The 22887-nt window shown below is 51.3% G+C and overlaps 1 protein-coding gene and 1 pseudogene across 1 annotated transcript; one reads left to right on the top strand and one right to left on the bottom strand.

Annotated features, from left to right (window-relative positions):
• Positions 1-2772: 2772 nt before the first annotated feature.
• LOC142302242 (histone H1.5-like) lies at positions 2773-3378 on the bottom strand. The gene has a single exon (XM_075343320.1). It carries the CDS (start codon positions 3376-3378, stop codon positions 2773-2775), a length of 606 nt encoding a protein of 201 aa, XP_075199435.1.
• Positions 3379-3878: 500 nt separating this feature from the next.
• Positions 3879-4929, top strand: LOC142302243 (high mobility group protein B1 pseudogene; annotated as a pseudogene).
• The last annotated feature ends 17958 nt before the right edge of the window (positions 4930-22887 follow it).

Here is a 22887-nt window from a genome sequence, read left to right on the forward strand (position 1 = left end):
AGGACAAGAATGGCACTAATCATACAGCTCTGCAGGACAAGGTGGTGACACTGATCATACAGCTCTGCAGGACAAGAATGGCACTAATCATACAGCTCTGCAGGACAAGGTGGTGACACTGATCATACAGCTCTGCAGGACAAGAATGGCACTAATCATACAGCTCTGCAGGACAAGGTGGTGGCACTGATCATACAGCTCTGCAGGACAAGGTGGTGGCACTGATCATACAGCTCTGCAGGACAAGGTGGTGGCACTAATCATACAGCTCTGCAGGACAAGGTGGTGTCACTGATCATACAGCTCTGCAGGACAAGGTGGTGGCACTGATCATACAGCTCTGCAGGACAAGGTGGTGTCACTGATCATACAGCTCTGCAGGACAAGGTGGTGGCACTGATCATACAGCTCTGCAGGACAAGGTGGTGACACTGATCATACAGCTCTGCAGGACAAGGTGGTGACACTGATCATACAGCTCTGCAGGACAAGGTGGTGACACTGATCATACAGCTCTGCAGGACAAGGTGGTGGCACTGATCATACAGCTCTGCGGGATAAGGTGGTGACACTGATCACACAGCTCTGCAGGATAAGGTGGTGACACTGATCATACAGCTCTGCAGGATAAGGTGGTGGCACTGATCATACAGCTCTGCAGGATAAGGTGGTGACACTGATCATACAGCTCTGCAGGACAAGGTGGTGACTGATCATACAGCTCTGCAGGACAAGGTGGTGGCACTGATCATACAGCTCTGCGGGATAAGGTGGTGACACTGATCACACAGCTCTGCAGGATAAGGTGGTGACACTGATCATACAGCTCTGCAGGATAAGGTGGTGACACTGATCATACAGCTCTGCAGGACAAGGTGGTGGCTCTGATCATACAGCTCTGCAGGACAAGGTGGTGGCACTGATCATACAGCTCTGCAGGACAAGGTGGTGGCACTGATCATACAGCTCTGCAGGACAAGGTGGTGGCACTGATCATACAGCTCTGCAGGACAAGGTGGTGACTGATCATACAGCTCTGCAGGACAAGCTGGTGACACTGATCATACAGCTCTGCAGGACAAGGTGGTGGCACTGATCGTACAGCTCTGCAGAACAAGGTGGTGACACTGATCATACAGCTCTGCAGGACAAGGTGGTGGCACTGATCATACAGCTCTGCAGGACAAGGTGGTGGCACTGATCATACAGCTCTGCAGGACAAGGTGGTGACTGATCATACAGCTCTGCAGGACAAGCTGGTGACACTGATCATACAGCTCTGCAGGACAAGGTGGTGGCACTGATCATACAGCTCTGCGGGATAAGGTGGTGACACTGATCACACAGCTCTGCAGGATAAGGTGGTGACACTGATCATACAGCTCTGCAGGATAAGGTGGTGACACTGATCATACAGCTCTGCAGGACAAGGTGGTGGCTCTGATCATACAGCTCTGCAGGACAAGGTGGTGGCACTGATCATACAGCTCTGCAGGACAAGGTGGTGGCACTGATCATACAGCTCTGCAGGACAAGGTGGTGGCACTGATCATACAGCTCTGCAGGACAAGGTGGCGGCACTGATTATACAGTTCTGCAGGACAAGGTGGTGACACTGATCATACAGCTCTGCAGGACAAGGTGGTGACACTGATCATACAGCTCTGCAGGACAAGGTGGTGGCTCTGATCATACAGCTCTGCAGGACAAGAATGACACTGATCATACAGCTCTGCAGGACAAGGTGGTGACACTGATCATACAGTTCTGCAGGACAAGGTGGTGGCACTGATCATACAGCTCTGCAGGACAAGGTGGTGGCTCTGATCATACAGCTCTGCAGGACAAGGTGGTGGCACTGATCATACAGCTCTGCAGAACAAGGTGGTGACACTGATCGTACAGCTCTGCAGAACAAGGTGGTGACACTGATCATACAGCTCTGCAGGACAAGGTGGTGGCACTGATCATACAGCTCTGCAGGACAAGGTGTGGCACTGATCATACAGCTCTGCAGGACAAGGTGGCGGCACTGATTATACAGTTCTGCAGGACAAGGTGGTGACACTGATCATACAGCTCTGCAGGACAAGGTAGTGACACTGATCATACAGCTCTGCAGGACAAGGTGGTGGCTCTGATCATACAGCTCTGCAGGACAAGAATGACACTGATCATACAGCTCTGCAGGACAAGGTGGTGACACTGATCATACAGTTCTGCAGGACAAGGTGGTGGCTCTGATCATACAGCTCTGCAGGACAAGGTGGTGGCACTGATCATACAGCTCTGCAGAACAAGGTGGTGACACTGATCGTACAGCTCTGCAGGACAAGGTGGTGACACTGATCATACAGCTCTGCAGGACAAGGTGGTGGCACTGATCATACAGCTCTGCAGGACAAGGTGGTGGCACTGATCATACAGTTCTGCAGGACAAGGTGGTGGCTCTGATCATACAGCTCTGCAGGACAAGGTGGTGACACTGATCATACAGCTCTGCAGGACAAGGTGGTGACACTGATCATACAGCTCTGCAGGACAAGGTGGTGACACTGATCGTACAGCTCTGCAGGACAAGGTGGTGGCACTGATCGTACAGCTCTGCAGGACAAGGTGGTGGCACTGATCATACAGCTCTGCAGGACAAGGTGGTGGCACTGATCATACAGCTCTGCAGGACAAGGTGGTGGCACTGATCATACAGCTCTGCAGGACAAGGTGGTGGCTCTGAGAAGAGCCTTTGTGGTAGGAGGACAGACCGGCTCCCGCTTATTTCTTGGCCGCGGGCTTCTTGGCTTTAGTCGCCTTCTTAGCCGGACTCTTCGTCACCTTCTTGGGCTTTGGAGCAGTCTTCGGCTTCTTGGGGCTCTTTGCCGCTTTCTTGGCGGGTGCTGCGGGCTTCTTGGTCTTTTTCGGGCTTTTCTTGGCCGCGGCCGGAACCTTCTTGGGCTTCTTCGGAGATTTGGCCGCTTTCTTGGCTGCCGGCTTCTTAGGCTTGGCCGCAGCTGCTGGCTTCTTCTTGGCCGCTTTGTCCTTCGTCTCCTGCTTCTTGTTCAGCTTGAAGGACCCGGAGGCGCCGCTGCCCTTCACCTGGAGCAGGGAGCCCTTGTTGACCAGAGCCTTGATGGCCAGCTTCAGGCGGCTGTTATTCCTCTCCACATCGTATCCTCCGGCAGACAGAAGCTTCTTCAGGGCGGCCAGAGACACCCCACTGCGCTCCTTGGAGGCGGACACGGCTTTCATGAGCAGCTCGGAGGCGCTGGGACCGGAGGATTTGCTGCTTTTCTTGGCGGCCCCGGATTTCTTCGGCGCCTTCTTAGATTTGGCGGCCGGTTCGGCGGGAGGAGGAGCGGCGGCCGGTGCGGTCTCTGCCATCGTGTGAGCGGGAAATAAGCACAAAAATCTCCTGAGAGGAAAATACTGAGGCCAGAGCTGGAGGCGCCTGTTATATATACAGTCTTACTGCGCACTGATTGGCTGCTGAGCTGCACCGTTCTGAGCTTCTATTGGCTGACACTCAGCACAGGCCCCGCCTTCTCCCGGCTGAGCCCAGTGAAGCTCCGCTCTCCCCTTGTGCTTCCCTGCCCGGGATAAAAGCTCTATATTATCGGCTACAGCCGGACGGGTGAGGGGCTTCCGCCATCACTTCTCCTCCGCCATCATCTCCGCGGAGCGTGTGTGGCCGTCACTGCCAGAGATGCCGGGAAAGAGCGGAGAGGATCCCGGGATCAGCGCCGCCGTCCTCCCGATCTGCTCATCACTGAGTGTCCGGGAAGATAAACCTGCTGCGGGAGCTCGTCCTCCTATTCCCGGCTCTTGTCACCACCACAGGGATCTTCACTACAATATATATCGTGCAGAAAGCGGATTGTACGATGTGGGGGCGACCTGGAGCTGCTGACAGCCCAGAAGGGTAACACAGGCGATGGCCTCCGCTGCCTGCACCTCCCGGAGCTGGAATATAAATCTATCCCGTGTGTGCAGAGTATTGGGGGGAGGACACGTCCCACATTAGTGGATCACACCCGGAGGAGGATGAGTGCGATCTCCGGCACAAGATTGTGTCTTATCCTCTGTGAAGCTTTAATCTCTGAGTCCTGTAATGGAGGGAAGAGCTGTGATCGGGCGATGGCTTCAAAAGAAGCGGAGACACAAAATGCAGAATCCACACACAGAGCACCGCTGTACATGCTGCACAATCACCACCAATCAACAGCATTATAAGTGTCCATAATAATAGATTAAGGTATACAGTGTATACAATATGTACAGTACTGTGTAGTGTATATAACTGAACATGGTGTGCAATGTATACAGTGTATAATGTATACAGAAGTATGTACAATATATTCAGCACTGATTAATAGCCTTGTAAGTGTCCATAATAATATTGCAGAGTGTACAGTATATACAGCAGTGTTTACAATATAGTGTCCTCCTATGTCTACTTTGTACAGACTTGCAGAGAAGAGCAGAAGGAAAATCATCCAGATGCAAGTCTGAACATGTAAAATTCTCCAGTCAGTGCTGGGAACAGGGGAAAACTTTGTCTGCTCCAAAGCAGGGAAAATGTCGTTATGAAAGTGAAATGAAAGCTTACATGCCACCAGAGGAGAAACAGTAAAGAAAAATGACCCAAATGCTCCCTCTGTTTTCTTTTTGTTTTGCTCCAACTTCCGTCCTGAAATCAGAGGGCAGCAGCCAGGTCTGACCATTGGGGACGAGGCAAAGAAATTAGGAGAGATGTGGAATAACATTTTATCAGAGAACAAGGAGCCTTAAGAGAAGAAAACATCCAAACTGAAGACGTGCAAGGATATGGCGCTGTATCTGTACAAAGGCAAACTAGATAGAGCAAAAGAAGTCCCTGCTGAGCCTGAAAAGTGCAAGAGAGAGGATGATGAAGACGAAGAAGAGGATGAATGAGCAATCTCCCTCAGTCTGTTTTCATTTGTCTATATATCTTTAACCCCCTGTACTTCCCATTCACTGAACGTTTAATAAATGTGTCCTCCAAAAATAATTTAATTATTTCACAGATTTATTATTATTATTATTATTATTATATTTATTATTATTTTGGAGTTAAAAATTAACCTTTATTTGATCATTTAAAATAAATTCCTATTATGTCCAATTATGGAAATCACTAAGATAAAAAAATGTGAAGTGCAAACTGCTGCCTAAATATAATCTACTCATCCACTATACATAATGCAAAGGCTTTATTATCTGCCATTATTTACCACTAGAGCAGACTGAATGCATAAGGCGCTGATTCCTCTATTATAGGAGAGTGATAATTGAACAGATCATATAATGCTGATAGATCAAAAGATCTGAGCGGGAACAATGGTTAGTCAATTATCTTATCTATGACATGCTCAAGTGATTATTACACCATTCTAGTCAGTGACTGAGTAGACTAATGATACCAGTCGCAAAAAAACAGGCTATACATCCCATTCTCTCCAGCCACAAGAGTGAACATTTCTACTAAACTCAGGCAGTGATATCAGACCACGTGGACCTGCTGGGAGATGAACGGTGACAATTCCCCGCAGCTCTACTGCTAATAAGCCCTGTGCAATGTACTGAGCGGTAGATCATTGTATCTCTAGTGCCTGTGCTCTCTATCCTGTACGCGCTCTACGCGTTTTATCTGAATTGTTGATTGCTGCCCAGATTCATCAGGGGTATGTGGCAGCTTGTCTAGTTACATGATGTTACATATGATGCAGGTAACAATATTACAGGGCATGATCGCTACAGCGGGGAGCGGCTCCTGCTTCCTCCCTTCAGTCCACCAATCAGCCTCCGATCCATGACATGACGGACACTGCTGGCTACCAAAGCGGAGCAACGGGGAAACAGTAACCACGGCCGAACACAGCCAATAACGCTGCTAAAAGCAGCACCAGCGACCAATAGGCAATGGATGTCGCTCCCAGTCATTACTTATGCGGACACAGACCCCATGCAGTGCAATGTAAGAATCTGCAGCAGTAAGTGACGATAATAATTACATTATATTTATCACCAGCAGTCACTAACATCAGCATTTACTATAAATTCACAAGAGACCGGCCTAAATCGTATAACACAAAGCCCATTCACTTCTATAGGTGAGGGGCAATATATCATCCCTGTTTCTCCAGTGTTATACCCCATATCGAACCAAGTATCGCGCCTCTATAAAGCGCTGTACAGACCACACAGGAGCACAGCCGCCTCTATATAGCGCTGTACAGACCACACAGGAGCACAGCCGCCTCTATATAGCGCTGTACAGACCACACAGGAGCACAGCCGCCTCTATATAGCGCTGTACAGAGCACGGCCGCCTCTATATAGCGCTGTACAGAGCACACAGGAGCACAGCCGCCTCTATATAGCGCTGTACAGAGCATGGCCGCCTCTATATAGCGCTGTACAGAGCACGGCCGCCTCTATATAGAGCTCTACAGGCTACACAGGAGCACGGCCGCCTCTATATAGCGCTGTACAGAGCACACAGGAGCACAGCCGCCTCTATATAGCGCTGTACAGACCACACAGGAGCACAGCCGCCTCTGTATAGAGCTCTACAGGCTACACAGGAGCACAGCCGCCTCTATATAGCGCTGTACAGAGCACACAGGAGCACAGCCGCCTCTATATAGCGCTGTACAGACCACACAGGAGCACAGCCGCCTCTGTATAGAGCTCTACAGGCTACACAGAGCACAGCCGCCTCTATATAGAGCTGTACAGAGCACAAAGGAGCACAGCCGCCTCTGTATAGAGCTGTACAGAGCACGGCCGCCTCTATATAGCGCTGTACAGACCACACAGGAGCACAGCCGCCTCTGTATAGAGCTGTACAGACCACACAGAGCACGGCCGCCTCTATATAGCGCTGTACAGACCACACAGGAGCACAGCCGCCTCTATATAGCGCTGTACAGACCACACAGGAGCACAGCCGCCTCTATATAGCGCTGTACAGACCACACAGGAGCACAGCCGCCTCTATATAGCGCTGTACAGACCACACAGGAGCACAGCCGCCTCTATATAGCGCTGTACAGAGCACGGCCGCCTCTATATAGCGCTGTACAGAGCACACAGGAGCACAGCCGCCTCTATATAGCGCTGTACAGAGCACGGCCGCCTCTATATAGAGCTCTACAGGCTACACAGGAGCACGGCCGCCTCTATATAGCGCTGTACAGAGCACACAGGAGCACAGCCGCCTCTATATAGCGCTGTACAGACCACACAGGAGCACAGCCGCCTCTGTATAGAGCTCTACAGGCTACACAGGAGCACAGCAGCCTCTATATAGAGCTGTACAGAGCACAAAGGAGCACAGCCGCCTCTGTATAGAGCTGTACAGAGCACGGCCGCCTCTATATAGCGCTGTACAGACCACACAGGAGCACAGCCGCCTCTGTATAGAGCTGTACAGACCACACAGAGCACGGCCGCCTCTATATAGCGCTGTACAGACCACACAGGAGCACAGCCGCCTCTATATAGCGCTGTACAGACCACACAGGAGCACAGCCGCCTCTATAAAGCGCTGTACAGACCACACAGGAGCACGGCCGCCTCTATATAGAGCTGTACAGACCACACAGGAGCACAGCCACCTCTATATAGCGCTGTACAGACCACACAGGAGCACAGCCGCCTCTATATAGCGCTGTACAGAGCACGGCCGCCTCTATATAGCGCTGTACAGAGCACACAGGAGCACAGCCGCCTCTATATAGCGCTGTACAGAGCACGGCCGCCTCTATATAGCGCTGTACAGAGCACGGCCGCCTCTATATAGAGCTGTACATAGCACGGCCGCCTCTATATAGAGCTGTACAGACCACACAGGAGCACAGCCGCCTCTATATAGCGCTGTACAGACCACACAGGAGCACGGCCGCCTCTATATAGCGCTGTACAGACCACACAGGAGCACAGCCGCCTCTATATAGCGCTGTACAGAGCACACAGGAGCACAGCCGCCTCTATATAGCGCTCTGCAGACCACACAGGAGCACAGCCGCCTCTATATAGCGCTGTACAGACCACACAGGAGCACAGCCGCCTCTATATAGCGCTGTACAGACCACACAGGAGCACAGCCGCCTCTATATAGAGCTGTACAGACCACACAGAAGCACAGCAGCCTCTATATAGCGCTGTACAGACCACACAGGAGCACAGCCGCCTCTATATAGCGCTGTACAGACCACACAGGAGCACAGCCGCCTCTATATAGCGCTGTACAGAGCACACAGGAGCACAGCCGCCTCTATATAGCGCTGTACAGACCACACAGGAGCACAGCCGCCTCTATATAGAGCTGTACAGACCACACAGGAGCACAGCCGCCTCTATATAGCGCTGTACAGACCACACAGGAGCACAGCCGCCTCTATATAGCGCTGTACAGACCACACAGGAGGACAGCCGCCTCTATATAGCGCTGTACAGACCACACAGGAGCACAGCCGCCTCTATATAGCGCTGTACAGACCACACAGGAGCACGGCCGCCTCTATATAGCGCTGTACAGACCACACAGGAGCACAGCCGCCTCTATATAGCGCTGTACAGAGCACACAGGAGCACAGCCGCCTCTATATAGCGCTCTGCAGACCACACAGGAGCACAGCCGCCTCTATATAGCGCTGTACAGACCACACAGGAGCACAGCCGCCTCTATATAGCGCTGTACAGACCACACAGGAGCACAGCCGCCTCTATATAGAGCTGTACAGACCACACAGAAGCACAGCAGCCTCTATATAGCGCTGTACAGACCACACAGGAGCACAGCCGCCTCTATATAGCGCTGTACAGACCACACAGGAGCACAGCCGCCTCTATATAGCGCTGTACAGACCACACAGGAGCACAGCCGCCTCTATATAGAGCTGTACAGACCACACAGAAGCACAGCCGCCTCTATATAGCGCTGTACAGACCACACAGGAGCACAGCCGCCTCTATATAGCGCTGTACAGACAACACAGGAGGACAGCCGCCTCTATATAGCGCTGTACAGACCACACAGGAGCACAGCCGCCTCTATATAGCGCTGTACAGACCACACAGGAGCACAGCCGCCTCTATATAGAGCTGTACAGACCACACAGAAGCACAGCTGCATCTATATAGCGCTGTACAGACCACACAGAAGCACAGCCGCCTCTATATAGCGCTGTACAGACCACACAGGAGCACAGCCGCCTCTATATAGCGCTGTACAGACCACACAGGAGCACAGCCGCCTCTATATAGCGCTGTACAGACCACACAGAGCACAGCCGCCTCTATATAGCGCTGTACAGACCACACAGGAGCACAGCCGCCTCTGTATAGAGCTGTACAGACCACACAGGAGCACAGCCGCCTCTATATAGCGCTGTACAGACCACACAGAGTACAGCCGCCTCTATACAGCGCTGTACAGACCACACAGGAGCACAGCCGCCTCTATATAGCGCTGTACAGAGCACACAGGAGCACAGCCGCCTCTATATAGAGCTGTACAGACCACACAGGAGCACAGCCGCCTCTATATAGCGCTGTACAGACCACACAGGAGCACAGCCGCCTCTATATAGAGCTGTACAGACCACACAGGAGCACAGCCGCCTCTATATAGCGCTGTACAGACCACACAGGAGCACAGCCGCCTCTATATAGAGCTGTACAGAGCACACAGAAGCACAGCCGCCTCTATATAGAGCTGTACAGACCACACAGAGCACAGCCGCCTCTATATAGATCTGTACATACCACACAGAGCACAGCCGCCTCTATATAGATCTGTACAGACCACACAGGAGCACAGCCACCTCTATATAGCGCTGTACAGACCACACAGGAGCACAGCCGCCTCTATATAGCGCTGTACAGAGCACGGCCGCCTCTATATAGCGCTGTACAGAGCACACAGGAGCACAGCCGCCTCTATATAGCGCTGTACAGAGCACGGCCGCCTCTATATAGCGCTGTACAGAGCACGGCCGCCTCTATATAGAGCTGTACATAGCACGGCCGCCTCTATATAGAGCTCTACAGGCTACACAGGAGCACGGCCGCCTCTATATAGCGCTGTACAGAGCACAGCCGCCTCTATATAGCGCTGTACAGACCACACAGAAGCACAGCCGCCTCTATATAGAGCTGTACAGAGCACACAGGAGCACAGCCGCCTCTATATAGCGCTGTACAGACCACACAGGAGCACAGCCGCCTCTATATAGCGCTGTACAGACCACACAGGAGCACAGCCGCCTCTGTATAGAGCTGTACAGACCACACAGAGCACGGCCGCCTCTATATAGCGCTGTACAGAGCACAGCCGCCTCTATATAGAGCTGTACAGACCACACAGGAGCACAGCCACCTCTATATAGCGCTGTACAGACCACACAGGAGCACGGCCGCCTCTATATAGCGCTGTACAGAGCACACAGGAGCACAGCCGCCTCTATATAGCGCTGTACAGAGCACGGCCGCCTCTATATAGCGCTGTACAGAGCACGGCCGCCTCTATATAGAGCTGTACAGACCACACAGGAGCACAGCCGCCTCTATATAGCGCTGTACAGACCACACAGGAGCACAGCCGCCTCTATATAGCGCTGTACAGAGCACACAGGAGCACAGCCGCCTCTATATAGCGCTCTGCAGACCACACAGGAGCACAGCCGCCTCTATATAGCGCTGTACAGACCACACAGGAGGACAGCCGCCTCTATATAGCGCTGTACAGACCACACAGGAGCACAGCCGAGTTCTATATAGCGCTGTACAGACCACACAGGAGCACAGCCGCCTCTATATAGAGCTGTACAGACCACACAGAAGCACAGCCGCATCTATATAGCGCTGTACAGACCACACAGAAGCACAGCCGCCTCTATATAGCGCTGTACAGACCACACAGGAGCACAGCCGCCTCTATATAGCGCTGTACAGACCACACAGGAGCACAGCCGCCTCTATATAGCGCTGTACAGACCACACAGAGCACAGCCGCCTCTATATAGCGCTGTACAGACCACACTGGAGCACAGCCGCCTCTATATAGCGCTGTACAGACCACACAGGAGCACAGCCGCCTCTATATAGCGCTGTACAGACCACACAGAGCACAGCCGCCTCTATATAGCGCTGTACAGACCACACAGGAGCACAGCCGCCTCTGTATAGAGCTGTACAGACCACACAGGAGCACAGCCGCCTCTATATAGCGCTGTACAGACCACACAGAGTACAGCCGCCTCTATACAGCGCTGTACAGACCACACAGGAGCACAACCGCCTCTATGTAGCGCTGTACAGACCACACAGAGCACAGCCGCCTCTATATAGAGCTGTACAGACCACACAGAGCACAGCCGCCTCTATATAGCGCTGTACAGAGCACACAGGAGCACAGCCGCCTCTATATAGCGCTGTACAGAGCACAGCCGCCTCTATATAGAGCTGTACAGACCACACAGGAGCACAGCCACCTCTATATAGCGCTGTACAGACCACACAGGAGCACAGCCGCCTCTATATAGCGCTGTACAGAGCACGGCCGCCTCTATATAGCGCTGTACAGAGCACACAGGAGCACAGCCGCCTCTATATAGCGCTGTACAGAGCACGGCCGCCTCTATATAGCGCTGTACAGAGCACAGCCGCCTCTATATAGCGCTGTACAGACCACACAGAAGCACAGCCGCCTCTATATAGAGCTGTACAGAGCACACAGGAGCACAGCCGCCTCTGTATAGAGCTGTACAGAGCACACAGGAGCACAGCCGCCTCTATATAGCGCTGTACAGACCACACAGGAGCACAGCCGCCTCTATATAGCGCTGTACAGACCACACAGGAGCACAGCCGCCTCTATATAGCGCTGTACAGAGCACGGCCGCCTCTATATAGCGCTGTACAGAGCACAGCCGCCTCTATATAGCGCTGTACAGACCACACAGAAGCACAGCCGCCTCTATATAGAGCTGTACAGAGCACACAGGAGCACAGCCGCCTCTGTATAGAGCTGTACAGAGCACACAGGAGCACAGCCGCCTCTATATAGCGCTGTACAGACCACACAGGAGCACAGCCGCCTCTGTATAGAGCTGTACAGACCACACAGAGCACGGCCGCCTCTATATAGCGCTGTACAGACCACACAGGAGCACAGCCGCCTCTGTATAGAGCTGTACAGACCACACAGAAGCACAGCCGCCTCTATATAGAGCTGTACAGACCACACAGAGCACGGCCGCCTCTATATAGAGCTGTACAGACCACACAGGAGCACAGCCACCTCTATATAGCGCTGTACAGACCACACAGGAGACCAGCCGCCTCTATATAGCGCTGTACAGAGCACGGCCGCCTCTATATAGCGCTGTACAGAGCACACAGGAGCACAGCCGCCTCTATATAGCGCTGTACAGAGCACGGCCGCCTCTATATAGCGCTGTACAGAGCACGGCCGCCTCTATATAGAGCTGTACATAGCACGGCCGCCTCTATATAGAGCTGTACAGACCACACAGGAGCACAGCCGCCTCTATATAGCGCTGTACAGACCACACAGGAGCACAGCCGCCTCTATATAGCGCTGTACAGAGCACACAGGAGCACAGCCGCCTCTATATAGCGCTCTGCAGACCACACAGGAGCACAGCCGCCTCTATATAGCGCTGTACAGACCACACAGGAGCACAGCCGCCTCTATATAGCGCTGTACAGACCACACAGAAGCACAGCCGCCTCTATATAGCGCTGTACAGACCACACAGGAGCACAGCCGCCTCTATATAGCGCTGTACAGACCACACAGGAGCACAGCCGCCTCTATATAGCGCTGTACAGACCACACAAGAGCACAGCCGCCTCTATATAGCGCTGTACAGACCACACAGGAGCACAGCCGTCTCTATATAGAGCTGTACAGAGCACACAGGAGCACGGCCGCCTCTATATAGCGCTGTACAGAGCACACAGAAGCACAGCCGCCTCTATATAGCGCTGTACAGACCACACAGGAGCACAGCCGCCTCTATATAGCGCTGTACAGACCACACAGAAGCACAGCCGCCTCTATATAGAGCTGTAAAGACCACACAGGAGCACAGCCGCCTCTATATAGCGCTGTACAGAGCACGGCCGCCTCTATATAGAGCTGTACAGACCACACAGGAGCACAGCCGCCTCTATATAGCGCTGTACAGAGCACGGCCGCCTCTATATAGCGCTGTACAGAGCACAGCCGCCTCTATATAGCGCTGTACAGAGCACAGCCGCCTCTATATAGAGCTGTACAGACCACACAGGAGCACAGCCGCCTCTATATAGCGCTGTACAGACCACACAGGAGCACAGCCGCCTCTATATAGCGCTGTACAGACCACACAGGGTTTCGCGCCTCCACTGCTCGGGAAGACGCTCGAGCGGGAAAACCTTCGCACCCAAGATGGCGGATTCTGAAATTTTTCGGCCGGACACCGCCGGTGGGGCTACAAGGCGCACTTCTATCAGCCGGTAGAACGGTAAGATCCTGTTTGTGACGCCAAGTTGTCACGGGCGGCAGGGCGCTACGCTCCCTCATGCTCGGGTCCGGCGCTGATGCTGCTGCTCGATGGCTCAAGCGGTGGGCCAGATCCGGGGACTCGAGTGTCCCTCCTCGCCCGTGAGTGAAAAGGGGTAGTTTGTTTGGGGATTTGAGTCCGTGATGCCACCCACGGTGTGTGGTGAAGGTGGGCACCACCGCTGCTGGTGACGGGGATCCCGGGAGCGATGGTAGGGAGCAGCCGAGGTGTTATTTCCCCCCTCCGTGGGTAGGGGGTTGGTGGTCCCGGGGCCCGGTGTGGTGTCGGGGAGGCAGGATGACTGGGGTGCAGGGTTGCAGGGGCGGCGCGGTGCCGGATGGCACTGGTGTACTCACTCAGGCAGTCACGACAGAGTCTCCGGTAAACCAAGCGGCTGGATGGACGGGTCCCGCAGCCGTCTGCAGTGTTCCTCTCCCCGGACAGGTGATGGCGGCTGTCTTTCCCTGCACCCTGTTCTACTGTTCGACCACGCTGGATTCCCAGCGGTGGTCCGCTTCCTGGCTTGTTGGTGCCAAAGGAGCCCGTTTGCCCGCAGGCGCTGGCCCCTCGGATTAGCCTCTGGCGGTAGCTGTTTATCCTCACGGTGCGGACGGTTGCCTTCTAACGGGACTTTGGTAGTTAGGGGACCCTTGGGGTTCCGGTCACTATCGGGTTTTGACTAATTTCAGCGACTCCAAGCCTAGTCGGGGACCGATGGCACTGCCTGTGTGTGCTGGCTTCACTTCGTTCCACGGTTCGGTACCGGCGGGCCACCGCCCGACCCCGGTCCTATGGTGTCACGACGGTCCACCTCTCCTGCAGACGGCCACCACCGTCTGCCAATCTTGCGGTCAGTGCCTGGGTTCTGACCCAGACACCTCAGTAGCTCCTCTCACTTTCAACTCTTGAACTGTTCTTTCTACTGTTCCTGCCTGCAGGACTGTGAACTCCTCAGTGGGTGGGTCCAACCGCTTGGTTCCACCCCACCTGGTGTGGACATCAGCCCCTGGAGGGAGGCAACAAGGGTTTGTGTCTGGCTAATGGACCTGTCTTGGGATGTGGGGTGTGTTGGTGTCTTACCTGTGACGACCTGGCTAGTCCAGGGCGCCTCATCCTGATGACGTGGCAACTCCGGACTGGCTCGCAAAGGCCCGCCCCTATGATCTGGCACCTCACCATTGGTTGTCAGACAATGACTGGTGAAGTGATTGGGGCGTGGCTGCCATGAGGTCATGAATGACGTGGCGGTTCCGGATAGGCCGCTGGTGACGTCGCTGATGACATGGCACTCTGCAGTTGGACCTTGGTGGTTCCACCCTGGGTTTGGGGTGGACCCAAGTTATAAAAGGGGCTGGAGACAACATGGAGGTGTGCAGTCTTCACTTAGAATTCATGGTGGCATAAGCTTTGTTGGAAGCGGTAGGTAGGGCTAGGCGAACGGTGCCTGTCACGCCAAGATTCGTGGCTCAGCACATCAGGGTCAGGCGCTGTGCTTCCTTGCTGCCATTCCAGTTGTGCTATAGCAGTCCAGTGGTGTTAACAGGGCTGCGGCGTTACTTGTCTGGTTGTGTCTTCTACGCACACGGACAGCATACCTGCTGCGTCACCTGTCCGCGAGGGCCCTCTGCGCACACGGACAGCGTACCTGCTGCACCACCTGTCCGGTTGTGCCCTCTACGCGAACGGACAGCGTATCCCAGAACCCCTGTGAAGTTAACAGGGTGTTCCTGGATTGGGTGTGTGAACCCTATTTCCCTCCTTGGCTTCCCAGTCAAATGGTACTGGTGTGACTACCTGGTCTAAAGTGTCCTTCACACATGTGGCCAGTCGAGTAATGACCAGAAACGCTAATCGGAAGACCGCTCGGCCTGACGTGTCTTACATACATGGCTGACAGGGCGCTGTCGCAGCGGTCTTCTCGGTCAACGCTAACTGGTTACCATCCGGCCTGACGTGTTTCCTATACACGTGGTCGGAGTAGCGTCCGCTCCACCGAAACGCTAACTGGGTTGTCGTCCGGTCTGACGTGTCACTACACACGTGACCGGTTCCCTGGGTTATCTCAGAGCCAGCCAGCTCTATAGTCTCCGCCTAACCCACTGGGTGCCAGCAGCTCCATTACCATCTGGAGCACGGTGGGCCCCGACTGGCGATTGGGATATATACCCCCTGGTCCTAATCTGCCGGTCCCCCCGTAACACCGGCCGCCGGCATGTGAGAGCGCTCAGCTGAGCGCCCGGCCGCCGGCATCTGAGAGCGCTCAGCTGAGTGCCCGGCCTCCGGCATGAGAGAGCGCTCACAAGTGTGAAAGTAGCCTTATATAGAGCGAGAGAGGACCAGAAAGAGAACAGGAGAGATGATGCGTTTCCGGGGCGGCACTTTAAAATATGAGCTCCGCCCCTCCTCTGCTGATTGGCTGAGTGCAGAACTGTTAGTTATTTTGAATTTCCCGCTCATTGTCCGCTTTTTCTCTCGCTTCTACCGTGATTATGTGATGTACAGATACAACATTCAATAAGTAAACCCCATATAGTGCTGTATATTCCAATTTTATTCTGAATATCTCCATATACTGTTATATAAATCCCATATAGTGTCATCAAGTTCCATATGGTGCTGTATACCTGCTTAAAGAGCCATATACATACAACATATTGATCTATATCCCCATATAGTATTGTATAGTCCCCATATAATGCTGTATATCTCCAAATACTGTTGCATACCGCCATATTGTGCTGTATAATCTTCATCCATATTGTGCACTATACTTCCTATATTGCTCTGCCCCATAAAGTGCTGTATACATCTTTAGTTTGCTCATAAACACAGGAATACCAGCTCACCCAGTGGAGAAACTCACGGACAGTGCACGGAAGGGAGGCCAATCCTAGATCCTACGGTAGTGAAGAAAATCTCCAGCATCCAGTCCAGATAATAAAAAAATATTCTTTCTTTTATTGGATTTCCATTAAAATAGCCTTCAATATGGCGCGGTGTCAACCATACAAAAAGACGCGTTTCGGATGTCGCAGCGTCCTTGATCACCTGATCACCCACAATACAGTCCTGTATACCACCATATACGTCCGTTTAAGGCAATGTAAAGGAGTTACATCCCTGGAGCTGTTAGTTACTTTATAATGACCTCTGATTCCATTCAAAATACAGCGATGATGTTAAATAGTCACAACCTTCATTCCAGCAAACACCATACACTGCTGTATATTCCCATATAGCGCTGTATTGTCTCCATATATGACGTATATATCATTCTTACCAGGGCTGTGGAGTCGGAGTCGGAGCTCATTTTGGTGGAGTTGGTATAAAATGCACCGACTCCGACTCCTGAAATATATAATAAATTGGGTACAGGAGTTCAATGCAGAATGTGCTGAATATTTTTTCATAGGAATTTGGGAAAGTTATGAAATGTCCTATAAATAGCTGTTCTATTCCTGATCTAAGGCTACATTCACACACAGTTTTTGCTGCATTTTTTGAGGATACGTTTTTTAGCTGCATAAGCAGATCAGCTTTTTTTAAAGTAAACCTGTCATCAGAAATTTAGCTATAAAGCTAAAAGTTCCCCCCTCTGCAGCTCGTGGGCTGCATTCTAGGAAGCTTCCTATAGTTTTTGTGGCCCTTTTTATTCCAAAATAAATACTTTACAAACTTGTACCTTTTCGTATGCAAAGTTCTTAAATCTTCCATGTAGGGCGGGCTGCCTGATGTACGTTGCTGTCCTCCTGCCGATTTACGCCGCCCCCGAACACTGAATTTCAAACCTCAGGACGCCGCTTCTGGGCGCCCGTGGTCCCGCGCATGCGCTGAGCTACTGTAGCGGTGCCGTGCACTGCGTGCACGTGTGACCACTGGTGACGCTTTTGCGCGGGCACCGACTGCTCCGTCTGCTCCTCCCATCTATTTCCTGCTGCTGAGCAGGATGGGAAGGAGGTGACGTCCGGTCATCTGGCCAGCGAGCGTTTGCGCAGAACGCTGGATGAAGAGGGGAAAGTGCGGTCACGAGGTTATGGGCGGCACTTGCTGATGACACTCACAGCGCCGCCCATAACCTCGTGCCCGCGCAAAGTGTCACTAGCGGTCACACGTGCACACAGTGCACGGCACCGCTACAGTAGCACAGCGCATGCGCGGGACCACGGGCGCCCAGGGGCGGCGTCCTGAGGTTTGAAATTCAGCGTTCGGGGGCGGCGTAAATCGGCAGGAGGACAGCAACGTACATCAGGCAGCCCGCCCCCATGGAAGATTTAAGAAATTTGCATACGAAAAGGTACAAGTTTGTAAAGTATTTATTTTGGAATAAAAGGGGCCACAAAAACTATAGGAAGCTTCCTAGAATGCAGCCCACGAGCTGCAGAGGGGGGAACTTTTAGCTTTATAGCTAAATTTCTGATGACAGGTTCCCTTTAAAAAAAACTGCATCACCTGAAAGGTTTTGAGCTCATAAATAATGCTTTCAATAGCAAAAGCAGATTAGAAAAACACCACAAACTGACTGCTCATTCTTTGTGAGGATCCTCACAGAACGCTGTGTCTGAATGTCCTATCTTCTCACCCATTGCCTTTGCTGGATGCCAGAGTCACTGCATTTCACTGAATTATTTTGCCATCAATGTTTGATATGTTTGTAACAATAAAGAAATTGTTAGCAAGACACTGGCAGTAACAGATACAAAGCTCATCACACCGGCCAGTGTCTCCAGGCCTTATGTGGGCTTTACACGGTACGATCTATCGTGCGATTTCACGATCGATCGTACCCGCCCCCGTCATTTGTGCGTCACGGGCAAATCGCTGCCCGTGTCGCACAAAGTCGTTAAAGCGCCGTCACACGTACTTACCTGCTGTGCGACCTCGCTGCGAGCGGCGAACGTCCACTTCCTGAAGGGGGAGGGAAGTTCGGCGTCACAGCAACGTCACACAGCCGCCGGCCAATAGAAGCGGAGGGGCAGAGATGAGCAGGAGGTAAACATCCCGCCCACCTCCTTCCTTCCGCATTGCCGGCGGGTGCCGCGGGACGCAGGTAAGCTGCTGTTCATCGTTCCCGTGGTGTCACACGGAGCGACGTGTGCTACCTCGGGAACGATGAACAGCCAGCGCCATGTAAAATAAACAATATTTTAAAACCAAGCGACGAGTACACGACTCACGATTTGTGATCGATACTGCGTCACTCAGAGGTGTCACACGAGACGATGTCGTGAACGATGCCGGATGTGCGTTGCGAAAACCGTGACCCCGACGATGCATCGCACGATCCGTCGTCTCGTGTAAAGCCCGCATTAGTGGAAAAAGTTCTGCAAGATTACTAACTAAAAAAAGAGCAGGTTCTTGCTATTGTAAAGGACAATGCTTCAAACTTGATAAGTACAATTACACTGATGAATGAGAGTAATGAACAACAGCTAGAAGAACATTTAGGATTCAGTATGTGTGAGATGGAGCCGCAGCGCTGCTCATGTAACTGAAGAACAAACAGATATTACAACAGAAGAACAGCAAAATGATACTTCAGAATTAGATGATCTTGTTGAAGCTGCTTCAAAACACTTTCCTATTCATCACATGCGCTGTGTTGTGCACACGCTGCAGCCGGCAATAAGGGATAGTCTGCAAGAGGGACCCCGGTTTCCCACATCCGGCTTTTCGCCGGTTTGGCGGATGTGGCGCACATCAGTACAATGTATACAGTACAATGGCAGCGCGACAAACGCCGGTCACATGCTGTCATGTGACCGGAGCATGTGACCCAGAAGTTGCGGCGCTGCCACTGTACTGTATCGTACTGTACTGGCGTGCGCCACATCTGCCAAACCGTCGAAAAGCCGGATGTGTGAAACTGGGCGGACATGCTGGAAATCTAATTGGAAAAATGAGGAAGTTGGTTATTGCCGCCAGAACCCCTAAAATTGATTTAATTTTGAAGAGACATGCTGGGAAAGGGGCAATTGTTGATCAAGCCAGTCGGTGAGGCAGCACTTATTTAACCCCTTCACCCCCGGCCACTAAAACACCCTAATGACCGGGCCATTTTTTGCAATTCTGACCAGTGTCACTTTGACAGGTTATAACTCTGGGACTCTTCAACGGATCCTGGCAATTCTGAGATTGTTTTTTCGTGACATATTGTACTTCATGTCAGTGGTAAATTTAGGCCGATATTTTTTGCGTTTATTTGTGAAAATTTAGGAAATTTGGCGAAAATTTTGAAAATTTCGCAATTTTCAAACTTTGAAAATGTATGCCCATAAATCTGAGAAATATGTCACACAAAATAGTTACTAAATAACATTTCCCACTTGTCTACTTTACATCAGCGCAATTTTCGAAACAAATTTTTTTTTCGTTAGGAAGTTAGAAGGGGTCAAAGTTCATCAGCAATTTCTCATTTTTCCAACAAAATTTAGAAAATAATTTTTTTTAGGGACCACATCACATTTGAGGTGACTTTGAGAGGCCGAGGTGACAGAAAATACCCAAAAGTGACCCCATTCTAAAAACTGCACCCCTCACTCTGCTCAAAACCACATCCAAAAAGTTTATTAACCCTTTAGGTGCTTCACAGGAACCAAAGCAATGTGGAAGGAAAAAATGAAAATTTTACTTTTTAACACAAAAATGTTACTTTAGCCATAAAATTTTCATTTTCACAAGGGAGAAAAGAGAAAGTGCACCCTACAATTTATTGTGCATTTTCTCCTGAGTACGCCGATACCCCATATGTGGTAAAAATCAATTGTTTGGGTGCACAGCGGAGCTCGGAAGGGAAGGAGCGCCATTTGAATTTTTGAACGCAAAATTAGCTGCACTCATTAGCGGACGCCATGTCGGGTTTGAAGACCCCCTGAGGTGCCTAAACAATGGAGCTCCCCCACAAGTGACCCCATTTTGGAAACTAGAGCCCTCAAATATTTTTTCTAGATGTTTGATGAGCACTTTGAACACCTGGGGGCTTCACAGAAGTTTATAACGTTGAGCCGTGAAAAGAAAAAATTTTTTTTTTACCACAAAACTGTTGCTTCAACTAGGTAGCTTTTTTTTTCACAAGGGTATTGGGAAAAAATGCAACATAAAATATATTGTCCATTTTCTCCTGAGTACGCAGATACCTCATATGTGGTGGAAATCAAATGTTTGGACACACGGCAGTGCTCGGAATGCAAGGAGCGCCATTTGAATTTTTGAACGCAAAATTAGCTGCACTAATTAGCGGACGCCATGTCGGGTTTGAAGACCCCCTGAGGTGCCTAAACAATGGAGCTCCCCCACAAGTGACCCCATTTTGGAAACTAGAGCCCTCAAATATTTTTTCTAGATGTTTGATGAGCACTTTGAACACCTGGGGGCTTCACAGAAGTTTATAACGTTGAGCCGTGAAAAGAAAAAATTTTTTTTTTTACCACAAAACTGTTGCTTCAACTAGGTAGCTTTTTTTTTCACAAGGGTATCGGGAAAAAATGCAACATAAAATGTATTGTCCATTTTCTCCTGAGTACGCAGATACCTCATATGTGGTGGAAAGTAATTGTTTGGACACACGGCAGTGCTCGGAAGGCAAGGAGCGCCATTTAAATGCAAAATTAGCTGCACTAATTAGCGGACGCCATGTCGGGTTTGAAGACCCCCTGAGGTGCCTAAACAATGGAGCTCCCCCACAAGTGACCCCATTTTGGAAACTAGAGCCCTCAAATATTTTTTCTAGATGTTTGATGAGCACTTTGAACACCTGGGGGCTTCACAGAAGTTCATAACGTTGAGCCGTGAAAAGAAAATTTTTTTTTTTTACCACAAAACTGTTGCTTCAACTAGGTAGCTTTTTTTTTCACAAGGGTATTGGGAAAAAATGCAACATAAAATGTATTGTCCATTTTCTCCTGAGTACGCAGATACCTCATATGTGGTGGAAATCAAATGTTTGGACACACGGCAGTGCTCGGAAGGCAAGGAGCGCCATTTAAATGCAAAATTAGCTGCACTCATGAGCGGACGCCATGTCAGGTTTGAAGACCCCCTGAGGTGCCTAAACAATGGAGCTCCCCCACAAGTGACCCCATTTTGGAAACTAGAGCCCTCAAATATTTTTTCTAGATGTTTGATGAGCACTTTGAACACCTGGGGGCTTCACAGAAGTTTATAGCGTTGAGCCGTGAAAAGAAAAAAAATTTTTTTTACCACAAAACGGTTGCTTCAATTAGGTAGCTTTTTTTTTCACAAGGGTAACAGGAAAAAATGCACCATAAAATGTATTGTGCATTTTCTCCTGAGTACGCAGATACCTCATATGTGGTGGAAAGTAATTGTTTGGGCGCACGGCGGGGCTCAGAAGAGAAGGAGCGCCATTTGACTTTTCAAACGCACAGACGCAGTGCACTGATCGGCCGCTGCAGGACGCACGGTCGGATGCGATAAAAAAAGCGTCGGGGATACGGAAAAAAAAAGTCACGCCAAAAATTGACCATGGATGCCGATCCGCTATGTGCATCCCTGATCAGCGCTCGGCGGGACGCACAGACGGATGCCATACAAAAATTGTCGCGAATACGGAAAAAAGTCACGCCAAAAATTGAGCAGGGATGCCGATCCGTTATCTGCATCCCTGATCAGCGCTCGGCGGGACGCACGGACGGATGCGATACAAAAAGCGTCGCGAATACGGAAAAAAGTCACGCCAAAAATTGAGCAGGGATGCCGATCCGTTATCTGCATCCCTGATCAGCGCTCGGCGGGACGCACGGTCGGACGCGATACAAAAAGCGTCGCGAATACGGAAAAAAGTCACGCCAAAAATTGAGCAGGGATGCCGATCCGTTATCTGCATCCCTGATCAGCGCTCGGCGGGACGCACGGACGGACGCGATACAAAAAGCGTCGCGAATACGGAAAAAAGTCATGCCAAAAACTGACCACGGATGCAGATCCGTTATCTGCATCCCTGATCAGCGCTCGGCGGGACGCACGGACGGATGCGATACAAAAAGCGTCGCGAATACGGAAAAAAGTCACGCCAAAAATTGAGCAGGGATGCCGATCCGTTATCTGCATCCCTGATCAGCGCTCGGCGGGACGCACGGTCGGACGCGATACAAAAAGCGTCGCGAATACGGAAAAAAGTCACGCCAAAAATTGAGCAGGGATGCCGATCCGTTATCTGCATCCCTGATCAGCGCTCGGCGGGACGCACGGACGGACGCGATACAAAAAGCGTCGCGAATACGGAAAAAAGTCATGCCAAAAACTGACCACGGATGCAGATCCGTTATCTGCATCC

This window comes from Anomaloglossus baeobatrachus, chromosome 4 (assembly GCF_048569485.1).
Source record: "Anomaloglossus baeobatrachus isolate aAnoBae1 chromosome 4, aAnoBae1.hap1, whole genome shotgun sequence".
NCBI lineage: Eukaryota > Metazoa > Chordata > Amphibia > Anura > Aromobatidae > Anomaloglossus > Anomaloglossus baeobatrachus.

Excerpts from the sequence above, each read along its gene's own strand:
- LOC142302242 (XM_075343320.1), bottom strand. The coding sequence starts at position 3,378 with ATGGCAGAGACCGCACCGGCCGCCGCTCCTCCTCCCGCCGAACCGGCC.